Below are 22,754 nucleotides of genomic sequence, written 5' to 3' on the forward strand. Positions count from 1 at the left end.
TTCATAGAGAACTCATCTTCTGTTTTGTTACTGGTGTGAACTCAGTGCCATAATATTTTTGAACAGTACTGAGTCTTGATTTTATGTACCACTTAACATTTAAAAAATCAATTTAATATTTCTCTTAAGAGAATACTATCAGATTCAAGAGCTTTTGAAATGAATTCAAAGAGACTAATCTGAATTTAGCTAGTATAAATTCTTTAGGTAATTGAAAAAGTACAAATTCACATACATTTTATCTCAAAACGTCTGATGGACTGTTTGGAATTTAAAGCAGCACAGAGAATACATCTGTGCTACGCATGGTCCTGAGACCTCTCGGTTTGGACCTTTGTGAATACGTCTCCCCTCACCACCCTGAGGTCTGTTCACTGTACACGACATGGTTTCATTATCTGAGAACTGAGCCCCTCAGCTCCTCACACGTGTTCAGGCCAGTGCTTGCCTCATCTCATCGTGGCGAGGTCACCGAGAGCTGGTTGGTGTTTTGTGGTCTTCTTTCTCTTTACAGCCCTCAAGAAGTGTTTTGTTTCAGGGAAAAAATAAATAAATTTTAATCAGCATTCCCAAATGTTCTTCTGATTGCCAAGAATCCTGTGTTATTGTTAGAAATTATAGGTTCAAAGTTCTTCTGAAGCAGTTTGTGGGACGCCCAGGCCTCCTTAGCTTCCCTGACAAGGGCGTTGACGATTTAAGGTCTCCAGCCTGCCCTGAGAGATCACTTATATCGAACAGCAGATGAAAAGCCAGTGCAGATGTAATTTATCGTCGGCGTTTCCTTCTAAAGAATAATTGTGGAGACTTGGCTGGATCAATAATATGGATTTTTGTTGTTAGGTCTTGTAGTCTGCACCATAATGAGAGATAGGGGACAGTGGCTGTTTTCTAATAGAAAATAAAGGATTGGTTTCCGTGTCTTTCCACATTTGAATGTGAAATGGCACACTAGAAACTAATTCGAGTTGTAAAGAAAAGTCTCCTATTAAATCTGCTAGCATATAAATATGGCATATTAACTGAATCCCCTTTTTATTGAGTATATTATTACATTTAGTTTTCTCTTAAAATTGTTTTCTTGAAAAATACCCTATTGCCCCACTATCCAACTCCCCCTTAAAAAAAAAAAAATAGGGCAAGTGCAAATTGAATTTAGAATGACAAACAAATCAAACCACCAAGGTAAATATGACATACAATACATTGCAGACTAATACCCTAGATAAAATCCTACACATCAAAAAATCAAGGTCACTAATGTATCTAGAACCAAATGGAATGGAAAATTGATAATTCTGTCTTTGTGCCTATACATGTCTTAAAATAGGGAAGGAAATAAAACAACATATACATGCAGCACGTACAGCTGTAAGAAACGTACATTTCATGAGCATTTGTTAGTGTTTGTATCGTATAAGAAAGATGCAGTTTGCAAAGTTCATAAACGAGAGAGAGGAAGCATAGTCTTCTCAAATCCAGAAATGATAAGGGTGCTCCTTCCTCAGGGATTTTCTGGCTGGGTTGTGCAGCACTAGCCTTTTCTTGGCCACACACCACCAGATGTGCTGATCTTGCATGTGCGTGTGTGGACCACAGTGTACACATTTCTGCACACTCACAAAGGTTAATGCCCACAAAGCTGTGGTGATGAATACATTGTAGAGAACAGTTTTGCCTCAATGAAGAGTAGTATGTTAATATTAATGAGCAAATTATCTTTGGGGATTAAAAAAAAGTCTACTTTCAGTGTTATTTAATTGATAATATAGCTAGTTAGAAAGATTTATATTTCAAATTGATTAAATAGTTGAATGATTGTAATTAAACTTTATTCTTCACAGCCCATCTCCTCTATTCTTTTTTTCTATATTGATATAATGATGCCAAGAAATAAACTTAACCTCAAAATAGGGAAGTAAAGATAGAGAAAGAGCTTAAATTCAGCTTTAATTTATAAACGGTAACAATGTGTATGTTAACTTACATTGGGAAATAAGATTAAACATTATTTGGTTAAAACTCTATTAATACATGTTTATTTAAATTAGAGGAGCTAGCATTGCTCTTAGGTAAAGGGAAATCTCTTTTTGATTACAGAAGTTACTCTGCCTTCCTGTATTTAGTATTTTTTCTGACCTTCAAAAGGCAATTACCATTTCCAAAACACCTCCAGCTAGATTTCTGTTGTGATACACCTAAATGCTTTAGAACAAAGCAGGCTGACATGGGCATGAACCCTGAAAGACTTGTTGCATTAAATATCTGAATGAGTAAAGTAGATGAAATGATTTGTTTTATTTTCAAAATGTATTTTCTAATTTCACTGACCCTCTCTTTCCAAGGTTAGCATTTTTCTTCTCCTTTTCTCTTTGTGAGCCTTCTGGGCTGGACTGCCTAGGTGCCAGCGCTTATTGCTCGAATATGCTATAGAAGAGAGAGAGGTTGCATTTATAAACTGCAGGGCAGAATGTTAGCTTGTGTAAAATGGTTTAAAAATCAGCTTGTGTACATTTTTAACTAATATAAAGTCCACTAAATGTGTCTCTAATTGTTGAATAGTTTTCCAGTCAAGAGTTATCATTAAAGATAATGATAGCAGTTTTTATACAGTTTCATTAGCAATCCCAGACTTCCTTTTTTTTATGCCATGAAAGTTCGAGAAACATAAACAGCACTGAACTGCCATTGGTATTGAGTAATGTAGATTTTACTGTTCCTTGGGATCTTCAGTATAGTTGGAGAAATCGTTTAATTCATATTGTTAAGTAGGAAGTTATTAAAGAAGACTCAGGATCAGGTAGAACCAATTCAGTCTCCTTCAGTTATTAGAAAATTCAATATGTTTTATTTAAGCGGAATCATGTATACTGTATATTAACCATTCCAAGCAATCTTTAGTCAGCCCAGAAAGGCCAGATGTATGGGAATTGTAAAAAATCAGGATATGCATAAAAACTGTTCAAGTGCATAAAGCAGCCCCATCTGGAAGACATCTACCAGAAATGAAGTTGTACAAAACCATTCCATTGATAATAAAGCTAATTTTTATGGGTCTGACAAGTATGTAATTATGTTCAGTGGTGCTTTTCAGATTTTATCACAGTCAATAAACCGCAGTGGTAATTTCATTCCCATTTGACATATTTACATGGAAACATTTGATTGGAGGAATTAGTAACCCTGAAAGCCTTGATAGATATGTTTTAATGATCTGTGACCTCTGCAGTCCCTCATCTGTTTATTGTTGCAACAGGCGAGAAGTCGTTCCTGTGTGACCTCTGTGGCTTTGCGGGTGGAACCCGGCACGCCCTCACCAAGCATCGCCGGCAGCACACAGGTCAGTGTGGCCGCCCCACCCCATGGCCCGCAGGCCCAGCGTTCGTTCCTGGCCCTCCGAGACCTGTGTTCCCGATTTTTGTAAATCGGTGTACTTGAGGGTCTACTGAAAATTCTGCTTGAATAGGATTTTAATTCATCTGCCTTTATATATCTATGAAGTAGGCCTACTGAGTGTTTGGGGGATCAGGTGTCCTCTGTCAATTCAGGTTAAACAGGAGGGAAAAGAGTGTCTGAGGGTACCCCAGAGGCTTCTCTGTGGTCAGGACCCTGCCTAGGGTGCTCTGAGGCCAGGGCATCCGCCTTCCTCTCATGCTTGCCTCCTCTCAGTCAGTCTCTCCTATGTTCCTGCTCACCCTACCTCTTAGGTGCTTTTCACCTTCTCACCTAGAGCCCTGCCTTCCCACCTGCGTCTCAGCCTCCCTAACTACCTGATCTTGTAGCCAGCAATCCCTCTGCCAGTTGGAACAAGCACATGTGGTTGTAGGACTGTCTTTTTTCAGATTTTTTTGTGATTAAGAATGGAAAGCAGTGAAGAAGCAACTTAAATAGATAAGGACATTGAAGAGAATCATTTTTTTCCCCTCCATGATCATTTGCAGTGATTCAACAAAATAAACTAAATACTTTTGGTTAAGAACACATAAGGATGAAGAGTTTTAAACATTATTAAAGTTGGTTACTTACCAGTATGCTGTAATACATCTTACAAGTAACTTCTGAATTATATGTGCCTGGGACAGTGCTGGGTTTTGGTGATGTCCCTCATAACTATTAGTCAAACCACTTTTTACTCTCACAAGTGTTCTAGTTTAGATGATAAATCATATAGTAATAGAATTTCTAACTTAGCATTAGATTTTTACTGGGTACTGTGAGAATGGTGGAGTTTGGTAGTTATACTCAAAATGGCATAAAATTAAGATACATGAAATACGTAGTTTATGGTGCATTTTGATTCTTGATATGTTATATATAACAGTTAGCTACAGGCACTTTAATGCCCATTATGTTATCTATAAGATCAATGAAAATTAATGCTAGCCATTCCTTTTAGATAGTAAGTTTATATGTTTCAAATTTCTGTATGGGATAAGGGATATTATTGAGTTGAAAAATGTCCAATGTTAACATAATGTTGAAAACTCAACCTTTGTAAACAGAAAATTCTGTTTTAAGTTTACAGTCGTGGGGTATGATCACATTTTTTTGAACCCAGTGATTTAGAGATTCAGTGTAAGAGATGGCGGAAGAGCCCAGTAGATGGCAATCACCCTTGGCTACTATTTGGGAGAAGTCGAGAATGTTTATGGTAGAGTGTGTTCATGTGGGGTTTTCTGATTCTTAATGTTTTGAATTTTTTGATGCCTGAGCTGTTGCCATGCTGATGGTCTTGCCCTGGCATGGCCCTGGGGGTCGTGGACCCCCTGTGTGCCCGTTACCAGCATGGCCGCACCGCCTCTTCCCCCCGCAGGGGGGCTGGTGAGGCTGTGATCACAGGCATTTACAGGTGATCGATCATGAACCTGCATCGAGCAGGCACAACTTTATATTTTATGTCAGGTCCAGAGGCTCCTTATTACTTTGCTATTAACTTTATACCATATAGGACAATGTCTCGCAGACAGAGGCATCTGTCTTTTTGGCACTTATCTGCCTCTGTGGCACAAATCAAACATGATTCTTTAATACCAAAGTCAGTTCTTAAGACTCTTTGCTTCAGCCAGACAGCTTACTACAACTCAGTCTAGGCCCTCAGCTTTTACGCTGGATTTATAATATGTAAGCAACACACAACATTTTTTCTTTTTTCCAAGGCCAGATTTGTTTCGTTCATTTGAAATCTGTGGTTTTCTGATGTGGTCCTCCTTGACATGGTTTACCTTTTTGCCACAGAGTACCCACCCAAATTACAATCAGCTTGGAAAGGGGTAGGCATCAAAAGCGTTCCCAATGGCGTAAATAACTCCCACTGCAATACAGGCTGTCCAGGGGGCCGACACAAAACATCTTCCATTCTGAGATTTACTTTTATCACCTGTCAGAGGCCCTTGATTCAAGGGCACAGGAGAAGATCCTCATGCGTAGTTGAAGAGTCTTGGCCGGCTTAATAACCACCAGCCTGCCCAAAGGAATGCAGAGTGAACTTCCAGTGGAAGGGCCGGCCTGTCTGACAGATGGGTGGCACAAACGGGCACCGCTGCCCATCTGCAGCCGCTCTGGTGCTGCTGTCCTTTTACTGTCTGCCCCCAGAGCCTCAGATGCAGACTGTTCCTTGGTGGTTATTGTGCCCAGGATTATTGCTTGTCCAAGAAAGGAGGAAAAGTGACACTATCTAAACTACCATGAACTCTTAGGTTAGGGAACCAGGCGGAAAGGAAGTTACACCAGCAGGACATGTTCAGGGAGCTCTGTGGACTCACAGATGGCATCACTCAAGTAGTTAATATCTCAGAGGTTTATTGATCCTTCTGGCTTTAGAATGACAGAGAATTCAGAGGGACAGTTCCCGGTGCACCAAATCAGTTTGACAAGTCCATCAGAAACTTTTTGTTAATCAGTGCACCTGTCTCATTTCATGCAGTTCACAGATATTACCAAATGGAAATTCTTATTTAAAATTTGTATGCTTTTCTTTCAAATGTTACAATCTGGAAATTGAGTTTGATTTACTTATTTATTTAGCTGTGTATTGAGACTAACAAACTTCTATATTTCTGAAGTATATTTTTTTGAAGAAATTACCTGAAATTTCCAGAAGAAAAGATTATTTCTGGATTAAAAAAAAGATACTGATGGGCATATTCCAATAATAGTATTGAACATGTAATAGAATCAGTGAGTTACAGATTAACTGTTATGTATAGATTGAATAAACTGTAGTCTGTGTAAATGGACACAGAGTTCTTCTCCTGTCAAGAGCCCAGACATACTGAAGTCTTCCTTTCTCCAGTGGCTGAAGCTTGGTATTTTATGTAGTTTCTTTTGGGATCATTATATTTTTCCTCTGTCAGCTTATAGATTATTTAAGGTTTCTAATACATAGTTTAATCTGTTGTGTTGTCAAGTTAAACATAAAGAGACAGTTTATAGTTTATTGCAGTACAATGTCAGTTTCATACAAACTTCAAATTATTACAGTTAAGAAAATCATCTACTTCTGCTTCATTAACTATGCAAAAGTTTGACTGTGTGGATCTCAACAAATTGTGGAAAATTCTTAAAGAGATGGGAATACCAAACCACCTTACCTATCGCCTGAGAAATCTGTATGCAGGTTAAGAAGCAACTGTTAGAACTGGAAATGGAACAAGAGAGTGTTTCAAAGTTGTGAAGGGACTATGACAAGGCTGTACATTGTCACTCTGCTTATTTAACTTATATGCAAAGTACATCATGCAAAATGCTGGGCTGGAAAAATCACAAGGTGGAATCAAGATTGCCAGGAAAAATATCCATAACCTCAGATGTGCAGATGACATTACCCTAATGGTAAAAAGCAAAGAGAAACTGAAGAGCCTCTTGATAAGGATGAAAGAGGAGAGTGAAAAAGTTGGCTTAAAACTCAACTTTCAGAAAACTAGGATCATGGCATCCGGTCCCATCACTTCATGGCAAATAGATGGGGAAACAGTGACAGATTTTATTTTCTTGTGCTCCAAAATCACTGCAGACAGTGACTGCAGCCTTGAAGTTAAAAGATGTTTGCTTGTTAGAAAGAAAGCTATGACAGACCTAGAAATGTAGTGTTAGTCGCTCAATTGTGTCTGACTCTCTGTGACCCCATGGACTGTGGCCCACCAGGCTCTTCTGTTCTTGGAGTTCTCCAGGCAAGATTGTTGCTGTTTCCTTCTCCACAGGATATTCCCAACTGAGGGATCAAACCTGGGTCTCCTGCCTTGCAGGCAGATTCTTTACTGTCTGAGCCACCAGAGAAACCCAATAACGATGAAAGTGCTGGTTATTGGCCACCCTGCCAAGTGTCTGACCTGTGTCTTAACTACTTGTATCCTTACTATTGTCTCTGTGTTTGGCATCTTATCCTCCTGGTCTTGCTCAGGGGTTACCAGGTAGGGAGTGAAATATGAAGAAGACTGAATTGGGATTGAAGTCTTTTTGTCTCTTCTAACTACTGCCCTATGCTGCATTGACAGACAAAACACCGTCAGATGAAACGTGTATGCATCAGTAAATATTCTTATCTTCCAACAATACAAGAGAAGACTCTACACATGGACATCACCAGATGGTCAACACCGAAATCAGATTGATTATATTCTCTGCAGCAAAAGATGGAGAAAGCTCTATACAGTCAACAAAAACAAGACCAGGAGCTGACTGTGGCTCAGATCATGAACTCCTTATTACCAAATTCAGACTGAAATTGAAGAAAGTAGGGAAAACCGCTAGACCATTCAGGTATGACCTAAATCAAATCCCATATGATTATATAGTGGAAGTGAGAAATAGATTTAAGGGCCTAGATCTGATAGATAGAGTGCCTGATGAACTATGGAATGAGATTCGTGACATTGTACAGGAGACAGGGATAAAGACCATCCCCATGGAAAATAAATGCAAAAAAAGCAAAATGGCTGTCTGGGGAAGCCTTACAAATGGCTGTGAAAAGAGAAGCGAAAAGCCAAGGAGAAAAGGAAAGATATAAGCATCTGAATGCAGAGTTCCAAAGAATAGCAAGAAGAGATAAGAAAGCCTTCTTCAGTGATCAGTGCAAAGAAATAGAGGAAAACAACAGAATGGGAAAGACTAGCGATCTCTTCAAGGAAATTAGAGATATCAAGGGAACATTTCAGGTAAAGATGGGCTCGATAAAGGACAGAAATGGTATGGACCTAACAGAAGCAGAAGATATTAAGAAGAGATGGCAGGAATACACAGAAGAACTGTACAAAAAGGATCTTCACAACCTGGATAATCACAATGGTGTGATCACTCATCTAGAACCAGACATCTTTGAATGTGAAGTCAAGTGGGCCTTAGAAAGCATCACTACAAACAAAGCTAGTGGAGGTGATGAAATTCCAGTAGAACTATTCCAAATCCTGAAAGATGATGCTGTGAAAGTGCTGCACTCAATATGCCAGCAAATTTGGAAAACTCAGCAGTGGCCACAGGACTGGAAAAGGTCAGTTTTCATTCCAATCCCTAAGAAAGGCAATGCCAAAGAATGCTCAAACTACCGCACAATTGCACTCATCTCACATGCTAGTAAAGTAATGCTCAAAATTCTCCAAGCCAGGCTTCAGCAATACATGAACTGTGAACTTCCTGATGTTCAAGCTGGTTTTAGAAAAGGCAGAAAAACCAGAGATCAAATTACCAACATCCGCTGGATCATCGAAAAAGCAAGAGAATTTCAAAAAAACATCTATTTCTGCTTTATTGAGTATGCCAAAGCCTTTGACTATGTGGATCACAATAAACTGGAAAATTCTGAAAGAGATGGGAATACCAGACCACCTGACCTGCCTCTTGAGAAATCTGTATGCAGGCCAGGAAGCAACAATTAGAACTGGACATGGAACAACAGACTGGTTCCAAATAGGAAAAGGAGTACATCAAGGCTGTATATTGTCACCCTGCTTATTTAACTTATATGCAGAGTACATCATGAGAAATGCTGGACTGGAAGAAACCCAAGCTGGAATCAACATTGCCAGAGAAATATCAGTAACCTCAGATATGCAGATGACACCACCCTTATGGCAGAAAGTGAAGAGGAACTAAAAAGCCTCTCAAGAGGCTTTATAAGTAAAAGTGGAGAGTGAAAAAGTTGGCTTAAAGCTCAACATCCAGAAACTGAAGATCATGGCATCCTGTCCCATCACTCCATGGGAAATAGATGGGGAAACAGTGGAAACAGTGTCAGACTTTATTTTTTTGGGCTCCAAAATCACTGCAGATGGTGATTGCAGCCATGAAATTAAAAGACGCTTACTCCTTGAAGACAAGTTATGACCAACCTAGATAGCATATTCGAAAGCAGAGACATTACTTTGCCGACTAAGGTCTGTCTAGTCAAGGCTATGGTTTTTCCAGTAGTCATGTATGGATGTGAGAGTTGGACTGTGAAGAAGGCTGAGCACTGAAGAATTTATGCTTTTGAACTGTGGTGTTGGAGAAGACTCTTGAGAGTCCCTTGGACTGCACGGAGATCCAACCAGTCCATTCTGAAGGAGATCAGCCCTGGGATTTCTTTGGAAGGAATGATGCTAAAGCTGAAACTCCAGTACTTTGGCCACCTCATGTGAAGAGTTGACTTATTGGAAAAGACTTTGATGCTGGGAGGGATTGGGGGCAGGAGAAGAAGGGGACGACAGAGGATGAGATGGCTGGATGTCATCACGGACTCGATGGACGCGAGTCTGAGTGAACTCCGGGAGTTGGTGATGGATAGGGAGGCCTGGCGTGCTGCGATTCATGGGGTCGCAAATATTTGGACACGACTGATCAACTGAACTGAACTGAACTGAACTGAACTGATGAACAGGGCCATACAAACAGGAGAATGTAGGATGTATTTCTAAACACTCTGATTTTCAAGCAGACGGAGAGCTGTTGGCTGGCTGAATAGATGCAGAGCAATTGTAAACCAAGCTCTTTCATCGCTTATTTTCTATATGCTAGTATACTTATAAAACTATTCACGAAAACTTGAGAAGTAAGTGGAGTATTGAACATTTGTAAAATTAATCCATCCTATGTGTAAAGTTTCTTAGGAAAAACGTCAATTGAGAAGAGCACTTGTGAACATCACAGCTGTGATTTTGGGGAAGAGATGGTAAGGTTCCCCTAGTTTGTATGTAATGTGAGCTTCACACATCTTTTCAGTTGCCTACTAGTCATACAGGGAAAAATAATAGGTGAAATTATATTCTATAAATAGATAATCCAACCAAATATATGCAAATCATTATCACATCAACATGAAGTCAATATAATGTTCTTACCTATTTTATCTCCCCCCATGCCACTACCCCCCTGCCCAGGAGTTTGCAATTTTGTGTATATTTTTCACTTCTAGGACATCTCAAGGCAGAGGCCAATTTTTTGTCTAAAATTCATTATCTCTGTTTAAGTTATGATAAATTCACGTATCAAAAAGTAGATTCTCTTTCCCAAGCTGTTCCAGACTTAAAACATTTTTTTAAACAAGTAAATTCAGTATCAGTTTTTAAGTTTAAATTTACACTAATGAAAATGCAATCACCCATCTCAGGTACTCACCAGCCAGTGTAGCTAGTGAAATTATAAAAACTGATCAGACCTGAGTTCTTTGAGTTTGTGTGTGTGGAGAAAAACGTATCAATCAGAGAGGCATGAGTCCTGAGCAGGCCTTTGAACCACCCCGGGGCTGAACTGTGTCTGCAGATGAAGCTGGTGTGTCTAAAGGCTTCTGTGGCCGCTCAATGGTAAAGAATCCACCTGCCAATGCAGGAGACCCAGGAGACAAGGGTTCGATCCCCAGGTTGATCCCCTGGAGGAGGAAATGGAAGCCCACTCCAGGATTCTTGTCTGGGAAATCCCATGGACAGAGGAACCTGGAGGGCTGCAGTCCATGAGGTCACAGAAGAGTCAGACACGACTAAATGACTTAGCACACACACACTGGTGTGACTGTACAAGAAGGTGAAGTTTATGGTGCTGTTAAATATTATGTCAAATGTTTCTTTGAGGCCTCTTTACCTTTTACTCAACTTAGTGAATTATAATTTCTCTTAGCTTCTAAAAGTTTTTAAATTGGTGTCAATTTGTAGCTTGGTTTTGTGTTTTCTTACTTAATTTCAGGATTTTAGTTAAGTTTTACACTATGTATTCAAAGTATATTTTTGTTACATATTTTTCTGTGGTTTTAAGCTCACTGAAACTTTTGTAATAGCTCTAATTTAACATAGTGTGTTAAAGGATTCCAAATTTTAGTGTGAAACCAGATATTTATATTTTTATATGGATGAGTACTTTGCTTTGTGTTTCTGTTTAGATTAGGCAATTTTGATTACTGTTTGTGTAAGTTATGTTTGAATACATGATCGATATCTTGCTTCTGTTCTAATAGAGAAATAAAAATTAATGGTTCTCACTCTACAAATAAATGTTCAAAAATCCTACATATGTGTGATGTTAAAATTTCATGGAAAAAAGGTCTTTTCAATTGTTAATAACAGATTAAGCTCTTCATTTCCAATTTTTGCAGTTGGAATGTACAACCCTTCTTGCTTTATTACAGGAGAAAAACCTTTCAAATGTGACGAGTGTAACTTTGCTTCCACGACCCAGTCTCACCTGACACGGCACAAGCGGGTACACACAGGAGAGAAACCCTACAGATGCCCCTGGTGCGATTACAGGTAACGACTCATTGGGAAGCAGGCGTAATCAAGTGCGTCATCATGGTGGGTGAGAATCCTATAAATTCGCCATCAATGAATAGTTGGGATTTTTTTCTTTGGTGAGCGTGAATTACAACGATTTAAACATGATTCACATATTAGGTTGGGAGTTTATTACACCACCTAATTTTGGTGACTCTTTTTCACAATGGAAAATTCTCTTTACATTTTTTGTAATCTTACATTTTGGTTTTCTAATCCATTGGTGCACCTGACAGTCAAGTGATTTTCTTTCTTTGCTCAAAGTAAGGAACCATCCAGTTAATCAATTATTCAACACCCATGGCATCTCAGCTACTGTGAGTGAGGCACTCATGTACACAGTGAAGATAATGTAAGAGATGTTTTCTGCCTTTAAGGATATTGTAGCATAATGGGCATCTTGTAATGTTTTGTAAATACTTGTAGAGTTTGGTGTCACTTAAAAAGGCCAGGGGAGTGCATAGAGAAGGAGCAATCTCAGTCCTGCTAGAGTAGAGAGTCTTTCAGCCATGGCTTAGAAGATGTAGAACTTTCAGACACATGAGTGTTCTACACAGATGCTGGTGGTTCAGCAGAGTGTGGCGTTCCCATGCTGAGAGCGTGTTGGTGACGAGTGCTCCATCCACTTGCGGAGGCCCCAGTGGCTGTTGTCTGCCAGGTTGCAGAGTGACTTCACAGAGGCTGCAGGGCACAGGCGTGCAGAGGCAGGAGTGGAGGGTGACCCTTTTACTCTGTGACAAGTTCCGTGCAGCCAGGGCGTGGGGGATAGTGCAGTGGGCATGGGGGTTGCGACTGGATCACGCTACGCAGGGAGTCTGTGAGCGTGCTCCGAGCTCACTGTGGCCTGTGAGACACCACGGGGTGTGCACTCAGCCAAGGGCCATCTTCCTAGGGCCTCCATCAGCCAGACGTGGGGCTGAAGGTCTCATGGACCCATTGTGCATGGAGATGTGGAAGCATTGGGGCAGTTCTTCAGTGCAGCCTGCCCTATGACGTATTGGAATCTCCACCTTAACCTGCAGACTTTGTAAAAACAGAGATTTTTGTTATTCCTGCAGATGTAGCCTGTGCATTCAGTAAATATATTGCCACAATCCCTATTATTAGCCTCATTATTGCATTAAGTTTTCTGTCAAAGTTCATCTAATAGTACAGAGATATTACAGATATATTTCATTCATCAATTATTCATTCCTTCAACTTTTTGTCAGTTCTGTTTTTTGCCTAACACTAAACTGGTAATATCTTTGAAATTTGGTAAAAAGGTGATCCATTTAGAGATAGGCATAGAAATTTTAAAACTCTGATAATATGAATTCTTTAAAAAGCACGCTGTATTAAATGCTATTTTATTTTATTAAAGAGGTTATGTTGTAGTTGCCTTTCCTATAAATCATGGAAGCAATTACAAATTTATATAAAATTTCCCTTAATTATAGCTCTTGTTCAGTCTCTAAGTTGTGTCCCATTCTTTGCAACCCTGTGGACTGCAGCATGCCCAGCTTTCCTGTCCTTCACTGTCTCCCAGAGTTTGTCAAACTCATGTCCATTGAGTTGGTGATTATCACTTTTAGCTGTTAGGATTTTATTCTTTCAGTCTGCACTTTATGCCTAAATTTTGAATCTTTTTTTCTTTTAGTTGTTTCTTTCATGATCAATTTTAATTTTCACACTTAAATTGTATAACCACCTTATTTCATTTATCCTGTATAACTGTGGTTTCAAACTACAATTTTTAAGTTGCAGAACTGTTACTTTAGACACGATCTTATACAGACCCCATATATAAAATAGATAAAAGTGGTATCTACCCGTTACAGCTTTCAGAGCCTGCACTCTGCAGTAGTCACTTACTATAGCACTGGCAAACATCACAGAAGACTCTTGCTAAGCAGAAAGGTTTCCAGTGGTAGAAGTCACTGCACACAGTTGCTGTTGCATTAACCTCCGAGTCCTGTTCATGACTTTGGAGAGAGCATTCAGCAGGGCTGCGTAGTCAGGAACTTGGGCTCCGTGAGGCTCAGGGCTCACTAAGGTGTTCAGCCTCTTACTCATTTGTGAAAGACACGTGGTTTGAGTACCAGTTTACAGAAGCGCTGCTGACGTATGGTAGGAACAGACTGAGGTCACTTGTCCAGAGCCCTTGTTTTCATTCTTACCTCAGGTTAGGACTTCAGGTGGCTCTAGGCTTTACTTGACCTGACCATTTCAAGATACTGTTCAGTGAGGTAATGCAAGAGTTTCAGTGCCCTGAAGGTTGTTAGTGTGTTCAAATTTATTTATAATACTTGCCATGATGGATTTTTTTTTTTTTTTTACAGTTTTTCAAGTTAAAAAAAGTCAATCATTAGGTAATGGCTGAACTACCTTAAACTTTCAAAAGACCTGGTCTGAAAACTGTACTTTCCTTCATCTTTCCTTCAATATGATTTTAATACTTGCATGGCCTCAATTTAGATTGATAACAATAATAACTTTTATTAAATTTTTAGACAGTTATACAGTTTTCGGGTTTTTGCTCCAAAAGTACTTCAACCTATATCTTTGTGCATAGTATATGATTTTTTTGGAGGAAATTTGTAGAAGTATGATTTCAGGCTGTTGGTACCCAGATGGGGGTGTGAATTTTGTTTGCTGATTAGTACTGTGTTTTGGTTGGGTCTCTGTATGCAGAAACATATTTCTAAGCATGTTAGGCTTTCTTGGTGTGAAATCATATTATACTTTTGCCAAGGCTGAGGCTGTACTACTTGTCCCCCTACTTGAGTTACCTCCTTGAGACAGCATCACTTCCACTGAGCAGTGCATTTGCGCTAACTGGATCCCATCCTTTCCGTACCTCTTTGAGCTCGGTGAGAAGAGGAGCTGGTGTATTCTAAGACTGTTGTTACTGTCCTGTGAATTAATACTCAGGACATTTATACCTAGTGATCACTCTCAAATTTCCTTTGAAATGCTGTAAGTCCTTGATAAAATGATGATTTTGTCTTCGTTTAAACCTTTTAAATTGAATGTTATTGAAAGTAAACGATTTCGACAGTTTCTGTTCTTATGACAGTTTTATCTTCTGTGTATACATGGTTAGATTTACTTTCACTAAATAGACAAAGACCAGTTAACTTGACCAGGAGTAAAAAAAAAAAACTTCCAAATATGTGAATACTCTTAAAGTTAGGAACTGTGAATGAAATGTAGGCTTTTCAGCAGATCTTTTTGCTTTCTAACTGATGAAAATAAGATTTCTAAATGAGCATATAGTTAACTTCATGGACTGTTTTAACTACACAGCATAGGAAGAACAAACTGCTTACCAGGTCTACCTCACAACAACAAAGAAAGTATCTTCTTTCATAAGGTAAATAAATTGGAGTATGTGTGATTTCTATAGAATAAAAATATGTATAAGATGATCACATATTTCCTGAGAAGATATGGTCATGTATGTCTTATCACTGCCTTTTCATAATATTTTGTTGCTTGAAATATTTAAATACTTTTTTATGTTTAGATTTTTTTCTGCTTTGTGTAAATAGATAAAAGTTATTCCTGTAGAGTATTTCTGTCATTGTCATTATTAGTGCTTATTTGCAGGTAAGTTGCCATCATTAGAAATGAAAGTATTATTTAAATTTCATTAGAAAATATATTTTTTCATTTTACAAATTGAACATTAGTGTAGAAATACTAGTAGTTATAATTATTCATGAAAAATGTGAATATAGATTTGTTTACAAAAGAATTTTATAATTGGTCTTTTGAACCTGGGGCTATTTTTCAAGTTTGCATTATTAATTTAGGCAATGACATCTCATTCTGTTTAGATATAAACATGTACCCTTTTCCTAAGATTTTACTGTCTGAAATATCCAAAATTCTAATTCATTACAGATCAGTATATTCCATCATTGCTTCAAAACTTTTGAACCATTAATTAGTATTCATTAAAATTTTGAAGTGTAAATTTAGACTCATAACATTGTTCTGCCATATTATTTATACAGGAAATTCTTCAGATTTTTTTCTAGATTAACTTGGAAACAATCTAAAATTTTTCTATATTTTTGTTTTTTGTTATATATTAACTGTCACTTCTATATTAATGAGAGAAATAGAAAAAACTCTAATATGTTATACTAAGTACCCTTTCTAATAATGTAAGTCCTTATTTCCCCCATGGAGTTTATTAATATTGAGCTATACTCTGTTTCACTGATGATGCTGGCTTCACATGAGATTAGATGACTTGCACTGTGTTGGCCATAATTGGGCTTTTTTTTACATGAAACTCACCTTCTCATTGGCTTCCATTTTTTAAGATTTATGGAGAAAATATGGTAAATGCATATTAATCATAAATGTGTAAACCACTGAGAAGTCATAAAATATAACACAAAATACTATCTGCAGTATTAAAAATATCAAGAAGAGTCTTATACTTTGAATATCATTTAGTAAATTAAAGAAAACCAAGTTGAGGCCAGACTCACCAGTTTGATCATTTACTTACTGCTGCTGCTGCTGCTGCTAAGTCGCTTCAGTCGTGTCCGACTCTGTGAGACCCCATAGATGGCAGGGCATCAGGCCCCACCATTCCTGGGATTCTTGAGGGAAGAACACTGGAGTGGGTTGCCATTTCCTTCTCCAATGCATGAAAGTGAAAAGTGAAAGTGAAGTCGCTCAGTCGTGTCCGACCGTTAGCGACCCCATGGACTGCAGCCTACCAGGTTCCTCCACCCATGGGATTTTCCAGGCAGGAGTACTGGAGTGGGGTGCCATTGCCTTCTCTGCATTTACTTACTACGTCTCTGTTATTGATCTTGGAACATGTTCATTGTTTCCTAAGACAGATTTTTCCTCAACTGTATGCCTTAATACTTCCAGTGTTACACACTTTGAAAAGCTTTTTACTGTTCTACTTTTTTATTTTATTCACTATTTTTATTATTATTTGAAATTATAACTTCAGTTAGAAATATGACATATCATAGAGCTGAGGAATAAAATTTATAATTCCTGCCTCATATTAACAATTTACCCCTCTTTCTTTGCTAAACTTGGACATACACTTTGATTCGTTTTCTTACTTGATGGCTTACTTACCCTTGGCTGATATTCCAAGATCATGATTGGCTCATGTATTCAATACATTCCAAGATCATGTATTCCAAGAATACATGATTGGCTTGTATTCCATGGAATCATTAATACATTAGGTTTTGATCTCAAGAAGAGTTTTCATTTCTTTTGGATGAGAGCAGGCTAAGAATGTTTGATGTAGCCTTTGACCCAAGTAGTGGAGTCTCAACAAGAAATGTGCTTTCTGGGATATCCCCTAACATCTCTTTTATTACTCTTCTAAATACTTTGTTTAATGTTTCTATGATCAAATTCGCTGTTTTTACACATGTGACTGGACTGAGTAGAATTTAGTGTCTGTCACAACCATTTGAAATATGTGTGTGTGTCCTAGAAAATTTTTGTCAAAAAAAAACCCTTTTAACATTTCACGTGTATTATGCTTCGTGAAGTAAGAAGGTGCTAAGGCCTCACATACAATGGATCATTGTTCTGCCCTTCGTAGCATCCTGGCTGGAGGACCTACTCTGCAGGGATCACCACCTCCCTGTGGGGGACTCCCCAAGGGTTCCAGTTCTCCTTTGGTTTCCTGTGCAGTTTCATAGGGAGTAGCAGGAGAAGCAGTAGATGGGTCAAACTTGGGTTTGTCCCGAATAATAATACCAAGGAGAAAAAAATAGGTTTTCATCTTTGTAGCAGAACAGCATTTATACCGAGAGAGAGGGGAATTATATGTACCAAAATGAACAACACTTGTTTCTTTTTCTGAAGAATCAGAGGTAGCATTTGTTTCTTTTGGGTGACATTGAAGTTCTTAAAGAATAATGATATTTCATAAAAATAATTGAATGAAAATATCTAGTATTCATAATAGATGTAATTTATAGTTGAAGCAATTTGACCGATGCCAAAAGCCTAGTTATATCAGAACAGAATTCAAATTGAAAACTATTTTTGTCAGTGGAATAAACCAGACAAAGAAAGACTAGTATTGCATGATATCACTTAATGTATGGAATCTTTAAAAAAAAGTCAAAAAATAGCAGAAAAGTAGTTGCTAGGGAGTGAGCAAAGTAGGGAGAGGTGGGTAAAAGGGTATAAACATTTCAGATATCAGATGAATAAGGGCTGAAGAGCTAATGCACTGCATGGTGACACTCAGTGATAAAGTATTTTGAATACTTGGAATTAGTGAAGAGAGTAGAACTTAAATATTCTCACCAAAAACAAACAGAAATAAATAAAACATACCAGTCAGTACTATTTCATTTGTATCAAGTCTGTTTTCTCTTTATATTTCTCTTCCCTGGTGGCTTAGCTGGTAAAGAATCGCCTGCAGTGTGGAAGACCTGGGTTCAATCTATTCTATTCTAAAATAAGAGTACTGCTCATCCGATTACTGGAATGAGGAAACAGATGTCCTCGGCTGAAAGCCTCAGTCCAGTCACTTTACAGACTTCTCTTGGGATAACGATTCCGAGGCACTCCCCGGTTTGTGGACGCTGGCTGTAGCTCCTGTGCTGTGTGTTCAGTGCCCATCCTGACGGAAGGCCTCTTCCTTCCTGCCACCTGCACACAGTTCAGCGAGTCACAGGTAGATGTCAGTACATGGCTGGCGTGTGGAACCAAATTTGGTCGTTGGCAGCGTAAATATTGGTTAGGAAGATTCTCCTAGCAGGTGTAAAGGTGGTACTTTCTGGAGGTGTACTGTTCTTTCTTGTGAAGTAGATGTTTCTGGTAAGTTTCCGTGGCGTCTTTTGAGGGGTTCCCTAACAAGAAGCATAATTGTATTTTAAGGTTTTTCTGTCCTAATTATGAAAGTTGGACTGTATGTAAATGAATTTTTCTATTCCTAGCATTTCTATTTCAATAGAAGTTAAATTCTTTCCAAACAAATATCTCCTAATTTTCTGTTTCATTAGCGAATTAAAAAAAAAAAATCTCAATAGCTCTAACTGTAGTTTTGATTTGGTTTTGTATTTTCTGTAATGTATATATCTAATGTTATTTTTATCCATAGCATATTTTACTCAAACTTTTCTTGTCTGCCCTAAGACACCCATAACACAGACTTTTACAAATTTTTGTCTAAGCCTGTGTGCTAATATAGCACAGTATTTGTGACAGGGCTTTAGTTACTGTTGGCAAATTAATTTTCATCTGACAAAACTCATTTAAGTATAAAAAAAATCTGTAGACCTAAAAACAAATAGATTCCATAGTATTAAAATTTACAAATTGGTTTATATGCCTTTAAAAGGGAGAAAAGTCTCAGGTAATTTGTTTTGTTTATCACACAGGTTTTAAGTTGTTTTGTTTGTTGATGTAGCTGAAATAGGCATTGAGATCACAGATTAATTAGAAGAGCCCTTTTGAACACAAAGTGACCATACATTCCCTTTGCTATCTCTTAAAGTAGAATCCAGATAAACATGTTTATTTAACCTGCTGGCTCTGAATCCCACATCCAGTCATTATAGAAGGGACCAGCGCTATCTTTGGGGATGGTCTTTCTACAAGGAATTACTATGGACAGTCCCTCGGGTGGTAGTTAGATATATCTGTATATATTGTGGTAGAAAGAAAGACCTTAGAGATGAAAAAAATAGAAAATATTTTTTGGGGCAATAATCTCTTGCATAATAAGTTATTCCTCAGACACTAGAGCTATTATCACACAACAAAACACTTCACAGTGTAACTATCTATATCTCCCGGCAGTAGAGGCTCATACAACATAAGCTTGTTAGGAAAACTCTGTATCACCAGGATTATCTAGAATAACAGTTGGAAGAACATTAGGCACACCCTTCTGGTTGTGTGGTTGAATTTCACAAACTCAGTTGTGGAGTCAAGAGAAAATAATAGAACGGGATACCTTTGAGGTGTATAGCAGTTTTACCACCTGTCATGAGTTCAATGAGAATGCCAAGATATTAGTTATTTCATTTTGCTTTGGGATCCTTTGTTTCAACGAATTCTGAAATATTGCCCCTCTAGGGACTGCTAAAAAAAAAATTCTGAAAGAAAGAAGGGAAAGAAGAGAAAGAAAACCTGGGAATGAGCAGGCAATGGCGATGCAGCGTGTGTATGAGCAAGCTTCCGTACCAGCATGCCTTGTAGACATCAGAGCCCTTGAGTGGAATAAGATGCTGCCGTCTTGGTAGCACCAGTGCATGTTTTGGCTTTAGGTTAAGAATGTCTGTAAAAACAAGATGACATCTTTTCTCTCTCACACATCTTTCTTTTGTTAATCAAGAGAGTGTGGCACAAATCCTCTGTTGACTTTTTCCTGCTTGTGAGAAGCACGTTGGCTAAATATACTCAGTCCTTTCTTTCTCGTTATGTTTTGTTTTTTCATCTTGAGTTACAACTTTTAAGAAATACATGAAATGTCGTAAAACAAATTAGAGTTTTCCATAGAGGAAAAATGTGATAAGTTTTTAGTGCTTGCTTGTGCTTGAGTAAATCAGTTGATCTCTTAGATTTAATTATTTGAAGTAGAAATTGGTTGGCACTTAGATCTGAGAAATTTGTTTTGTTCTAAAAACCTCAAATAAGCTTTACTTTAATAAAAAGTAGAGTTCTGCCCCACTTCCCACTCCCAAATTATAGTTTTTGCTTGGTTTTAGATCATCTTCTCCCATTAGCAAGCCTGGATTGTAGGGCCGATGGGATTGTGTGGGGACGGGGGCAGGACGTCCTAGAAGCTGAGTCCATGCCAGGTATTTTGCTTCTTACCCAAAAGCAGTGAGTGTGTAGATAGTGGAGAATATTAAGGAGGAAACTGACATATTCATATTTTGCTTTGCAATAGTCACTGCTGCAGTACAAATGAGGAGCCAGAGAGGGACACACCAGAAGTGGGAAGAGCATCTGAAAGACAATTGCTAAGGTGCAGGCAGAAATAATGAGCGACTAACCTAAACCAATGTGGTAGCCATAATGGGCGTAGAGAGAGGCTGATCTCAGCGCTTGTTAGGAGGGCCGGTGAACACGGTGACCAAATGGATGACTTTGGGGACCGAGTGACAGAAAGATGCGCCATCCTGTCGATGCCGCAGCTGGGCCTGCTCAGTGAGTGGCGGTCGCTCACCGGGTCCTCACCCCTGGAGGAGAGAGACCCCTTTGGCAAGGTGATGGCGAGTGTGGGTTGGCTTTGAAATGACTTTGAAATGCCCTTGGATGCCCACATGGAAACAAGCCAGGAAATGTGTAGGTCAGTGCTGATGTACGTGGACCTGAAAGCATTGATGCGATTGGTATCTCCCTTGGAAAACGTGATGAAACAGAGGGGCAAAGAGCAGGTGTTGGAGAGATGGAGCAGTAGCCTTCCAGTAGTGGAAGGGACCTTGGACAGCAGGAAGGAGCCCCTGGGACAGGACACCTGCCTCAGCTCCCAGAGGTTTTCTGCGGGAGCCCAGATCCAGCACGGGGGTAGGAGCAGAAAGCACACGCGTGGTCACAGGTGAGGCTGTGGGGAGAAACCAGAGCAGAGAGCTCAGTCATGGTGTATTTGAGTGTTTGTTTTCATTTGCTTCTTTAAGATTGCTTTTAAAATGTTACTTAAATACTTACATGCCACAGTGAAGGAGCCAGCTGAAACAGTGACGATGAACAGTGCCTAAAGTATACCTGGCGACTCAGATGGCGCATGTCAGCTGAGGGTTTTGTGACAGGTCGGGGGGCCTGATAATAATATTGAAGCATCAGCCATGCCTCTCTTGAATTGGAGAACTCCAGCTTCACACCTCTGAACCTCTACGCCCAACTGCCATGACAATGCTCCCACATTTGGGGACACTGCATGATGCTAAATTTAAATTTGTTGTGGTCAGAATTTTGAATCAAACAGCACAGAAATTGTGTCATGGGATTGCTCTGCTCTCCCCTACATATACGCCCAGTCCTGGGATTTTATTTTCTTTCTACAGAGAATTTACTTCCACAAAAGATTGCACTGCTCTGACTGTTAGATGTAATGCAAAATTTTGCTTGGCACAATTGAAGGTGACCATTTAACCAACAGTCATCTAAATGTCATCTTTTAAAGTGTGTCTTCTTTTCTGTGACTCACTCTAAACAATTTTGCTCATGGTTGAGGACTTCTCTAAGACTGGCACATCTAACAGGCCCCTCTAGTGACGTCAGAAGTCTGTGGAAACTCACAGGCATTTACTATGATGAAGCCCATGTGTATATACAATCCTTTCTGTTTGTTTTACCTTCATTTGTTTGACTTCATTAGTAATCACAAATATGGTATAACTCTTATCAATCACAGCTTTAATTATATTCTTTATGTCCATTTGTACTAAAACTTCTGTTTCACCCCATTGTAGATTGATCCCTGCCTTCTTCAAATTGCCATATTTCTAGAAACATATAACTTGACTGGAATGGTCCTACCAAGAGAAACGTAATAATAAGGACCATGAGGCAGTGGAGTTAGTGTGTGTATGGCATGGAAAGAGAAGCAAAGATATCACTCCACAGGGTGAGACAGGGTGCATGATTTGTTTTCATGACTTAGGGTATATTATAACTGCTGAGTGTTGGTGTCAGTTGTACTAAACCACTAAAAAGTGGAAATAAGTCATCTATATTGCTCCACAAGTTGATGTATGCTTTTCTTTTGCATTCACTCGCATTCTGTTTGGGTTTCCTTTGATTCTATAGGAATTTTCGCTGCTTTGTTTTATTATAAATTCTAGTTCCACAGGAGGGTTATGGCTGCATCTCAGAATTTGGTTTTAGCTTGTCTTTCACCTTTAAAAATGAAAAGTGCTTTTCCCTTTGCAAATTGAGATAGTTCCGGACATCTTGCCATAAATTTTTGGCACCATTTCTGTGAGTACATAAAGGTAATAGAAATGATCAGCATAGTGCCCCTGAGGTAGGTTCATTTTAGCATTGGCTACAATGTGTTATTAAAACAGTTGGGGCAGC

General features: G+C 38.8%; 1 protein-coding gene across 1 annotated transcript in view; it reads left to right on the top strand.

Annotated features, from left to right (window-relative positions):
* ZNF407 (zinc finger protein 407) overlaps positions 1-22,754 on the top strand; it is a 382,383-nt gene that overhangs the window by 227,417 nt on the left and 132,212 nt on the right. Inside the window, exons 6-7 of the mRNA XM_040264363.1 lie at positions 3,254-3,337; positions 11,585-11,705. Coding sequence (XP_040120297.1) covers positions 3,254-3,337; positions 11,585-11,705 — 205 coding nt within the window. The remainder of the gene's footprint in view (positions 1-3,253; positions 3,338-11,584; positions 11,706-22,754) is intronic.

The sequence above is a fragment of the Oryx dammah genome, unplaced genomic scaffold (genome assembly GCF_014754425.2).
Source record: "Oryx dammah isolate SB20612 unplaced genomic scaffold, SCBI_Odam_1.1 HiC_scaffold_22, whole genome shotgun sequence".
Taxonomy (NCBI): Eukaryota; Metazoa; Chordata; class Mammalia; order Artiodactyla; family Bovidae; genus Oryx; species Oryx dammah.